At 59.4% G+C, this 2,969-nt stretch overlaps 1 protein-coding gene across 1 annotated transcript; it reads right to left on the bottom strand.

Moving 5' to 3' along the window:
• Positions 1-6: 6 nt before the first annotated feature.
• Positions 7-2,901, bottom strand: ERMAP (erythroblast membrane associated protein (Scianna blood group)). The gene is made up of 5 exons (XM_026862692.1): positions 2,453-2,901; positions 1,715-1,810; positions 990-1,246; positions 807-922; positions 7-559 (listed from the first exon to the last, which is right to left on the bottom strand). The coding sequence occupies exons 1-5, from the start codon at positions 2,858-2,860 to the stop codon at positions 9-11; spliced, it is 1,428 nt and encodes a 475-aa protein (XP_026718493.1). The 5' UTR covers positions 2,861-2,901; the 3' UTR covers positions 7-8.
• Positions 2,902-2,969: the final 68 nt, after the last annotated feature.

Below are 2,969 nucleotides of genomic sequence, written 5' to 3'. Positions count from 1 at the left end.
CCCCCCCGTTAGATGCGGACGGTGTTGATGCGGAGAGGTTGGACGTTCTTCCCATTGGCATGACTCTGCCCGGGGCTAAAATAAGAGCAGAGCTTGCCAGGAAACCTCTCCCGAAAGGTGTAGAGCCAGGACATGTCATCAGCGTTGTAGAAGATGAGAAGCCCCTTGTCGTAGTCCAGGAAGACCCCCACCTTCTCCAACTTGCTCTTGACATTGAGCCGGGTCCAGGGCTCGGTGCAGGCGCTGTACTGGTTACCATCGTGCATGACGATGCAATAAAAACCTCGGCTGGGTTGAATTTGGATGCTGCCTTTACGGGTGACGGCTTCGTGGGCCAAACCGATCATCCACTGGGTCTTCTCGGAGACCACCACCTCCCAGTAGTGGACCCCGCCACCAAACGCCTCCGAACCCAAGACCGAGACCTCCACGTCAAAGCGTTTGGGGGAGTCCTGCAGCGGTTGGGGGTGTAGGTTGCCGTAAGCCACGATAGTGCAGTCGTCGGAGAGGATGAGGCGGTGGTGAGCCGTGCCGGGGTCCAGCGTCAGGGCTGCTGGCACTGCGGCACATGGGGACAAGGGACACACACACACACACACACAAGCGTCAACGCAGCCCCCAGACTCAGCGCAGGGGGGCTCTGCCCCACTGGTTTGCAAACCATGGTGGGGTGGAGGTCACCAGTGCATCCCCATCCCTCGCTGGCATGTCCCCCCCCCTCACCGGTGATGTCCCCATCCCTGTCCCTCACTGGTGATGTCCCTGTCCCTCAGAACTCCCCACCAGCCCATCCCCACACCCCTCACCGGGATGGATATCCTGGAAAAGGGACTTCCAGATGGTGTACTGCAGCGGCCCCATGTACTTTGAGGTGGGAAAGTCCTCGTAGGTCAGGTTGGTCTCGTGGATCTTCCCCTTCAGCCTGCAAAGGGGAGATGATGAAGAGGGAACGACGTGGAAGACCCCGGTGTTACCCCAGTGTCACCCACCTCTCGGAAAGGGATGCGACGCCGGCTAAAAAGACGTGTTTGTCGGCTTCGGCCAAGCGCTCCTGGAGAATCTGGCTGCCCTCCTGCACCTTGCGGAGCTGTTGGCTGTAGCGCTGGATCTTCTGCTCGATGTCGGTCAGCGTCCGCGCCGTGTCTGCCTCCAGCTCCTCCAGCATCGCCTTCTGCCGCTCCCGCAGCAGCCGGTGCAACCGCTCGAAAGCCTCCCCGATAGTCACCCGCAGGCTCTTGGCTGAAGACTTTTGGGATGCAGACGGGTGTCACGACCCCACAAAACCTGCCCTGACCCCTCCATGAATCCATAATTCCCAAAATAAACCCCTACAGCCCTGTTAACCCAAAAGATTCCGGATGCTCCAAGCATCCAAGGATGGATATTTGACACCACGTCTCTATAGGAGACCTAGAAAACCCCCATCACTGGTGGGGATGGAGAGAAAATTGAACCTTGCTGAAAGCTGAACACCTGAGCAAGGAGGAGATAAATATAAAATTAAAAAATTAACGAAAAAGATGAAGAAAAACAGCCCTGAAAGAAGTAAGAGGGATGAGCAACTTGCTGGTGTGTTTTGGGGTACCAGGTGAGGAAAAAATGGGGCAGATCCATGAAACTGTGGGGTTTGGGGTCTCTGCGGGTCCCCAAATCAGGTCGGTGAGGCTTGGGGCTGGGGTGTTATCAGGGGGCACGGCCACATCCCCTCTGGTACCTTGGTCTCAGCCAGCTGCCGTTTGAGGAGGTGCAGTGCTTCGGTGTGGCCACGCTCACTCTCCTGCAGCCCCTGGAGCTGCTCCTTCAGCTCCCGCTGTAAAAAAAAAAAATCATAAAATAGGGGATCTGGAGGGAAAAAAGGATCCTAGCAGGCAGCTTTCCTGCAAAAACCCAGCTCATGGGGTACAGGGGTGGTGGGAAAGGGGGGGCAGGGCATGGGGGGTCCTTGCTGGCAGGGGTGTCCCGTCCAGGGCAGAGCAAGGGTGCAGGTAATGGCTTGGGGGGGCAGCTCAGCAGATGCATGTCTGGCTGGTTTGGGGTTCTTCAGGTAACTCCAGTGTGGATGAAGTAAGGGGACATCCCGTGGGGGCAGCCACAGAAGCGCATGTGAATTGACAGACGGACAGAGGGGTGGGAGGAAGCTACAGTACTGATGGAAGGGGTGCGGGGACAGACGGACAAGAGCCAACACACAGAATCACGGAATCCTCTGGGTTGGAAAAGCCCTTGAAGCTCCTCCAGTCCAACCATGAACCTCACCCTGACCATTCCCAACTCCACCAGATCCCTCAGTGCTGGGTCAGCCCGACTCTTCAACCCCTCCAGGGATGGGGACTCCCCCGCTGCCCTGGGCGAGCCAAGGGGGGCACGGACAGATGAGGGAGCTCAGAGGAGCAGCTCAGGGCAGGGGCTGCTGGAGGGATGATGCTCCGTGGTCAGGGACGAACGGACCCACCTGCAGCTCCTCGAACGCATCGTCCACGTTGGTGACCTGGTGCTGCTCATGCACGGCAGGCTCGTCGCAGAAGAAGCAGACGACGGCACGGTCGGTGAGACAGAAGAGCTTGACCTTCTCGTGGTCCTTGCAGGGGAAGGGGCTGCGTTGGGCACCCAGGATGGCGTCCAAGGGGAAGGCGCTGTAACGCTCCACGATGTTGGCCAGCTTGAGGCTGGGGGCCAGGGTGGGTTCGGCGAAGGTTCGGCGACACTCGGGGCAGTCGCGGGTGCCCTGGGGCTCCTGGCGCACCCAGTGCTCCGTGATGCACCGGCGGCAGAAGTAGTGCTCGCACCCGAAGCTCACTGGGTCCTGGTAGATGCTCAGGCAGATGGAGCAGAGCAGCTCATCCTTCAGGCTGCAGGCCATGGCGCGGGGCTGGGGGGGAGGCTGGGGGGGCAGATGGTGAATGGGGGGGTCCCGAGGAATGAAGGGGTCTGGGTGCGAGGCTGCTAATGAGGGAGCTGGAATATGGGGG

Source organism: Athene cunicularia, assembly GCF_003259725.1.
Source record: "Athene cunicularia isolate RWA chromosome 21 unlocalized genomic scaffold, athCun1 chr21_part1, whole genome shotgun sequence".
Classification (NCBI taxonomy): Eukaryota; Metazoa; Chordata; class Aves; order Strigiformes; family Strigidae; genus Athene; species Athene cunicularia.
This window is presented reverse-complemented; position numbering and strand designations above follow the sequence as displayed.

Bases quoted from the DNA above. Each gene is read 5' to 3' on its own strand.
- ERMAP (XM_026862692.1), bottom strand. From the start codon at position 2,860: ATGGCCTGCAGCCTGAAGGATGAGCTGCTCTGCTCCATCTGCCTGAGC. The intron at 1,247-1,714 runs GTACCAGAGGGG...GCATCCCAAAAG, and splicing joins GGCAGCTGGCTGAGACCAAG to TCTTCAGCCAAGAGCCTGCG. The intron at 923-989 runs GTGGGTGACACT...TCCCCTTTGCAG, and splicing joins GTCGCATCCCTTTCCGAGAG to GCTGAAGGGGAAGATCCACG.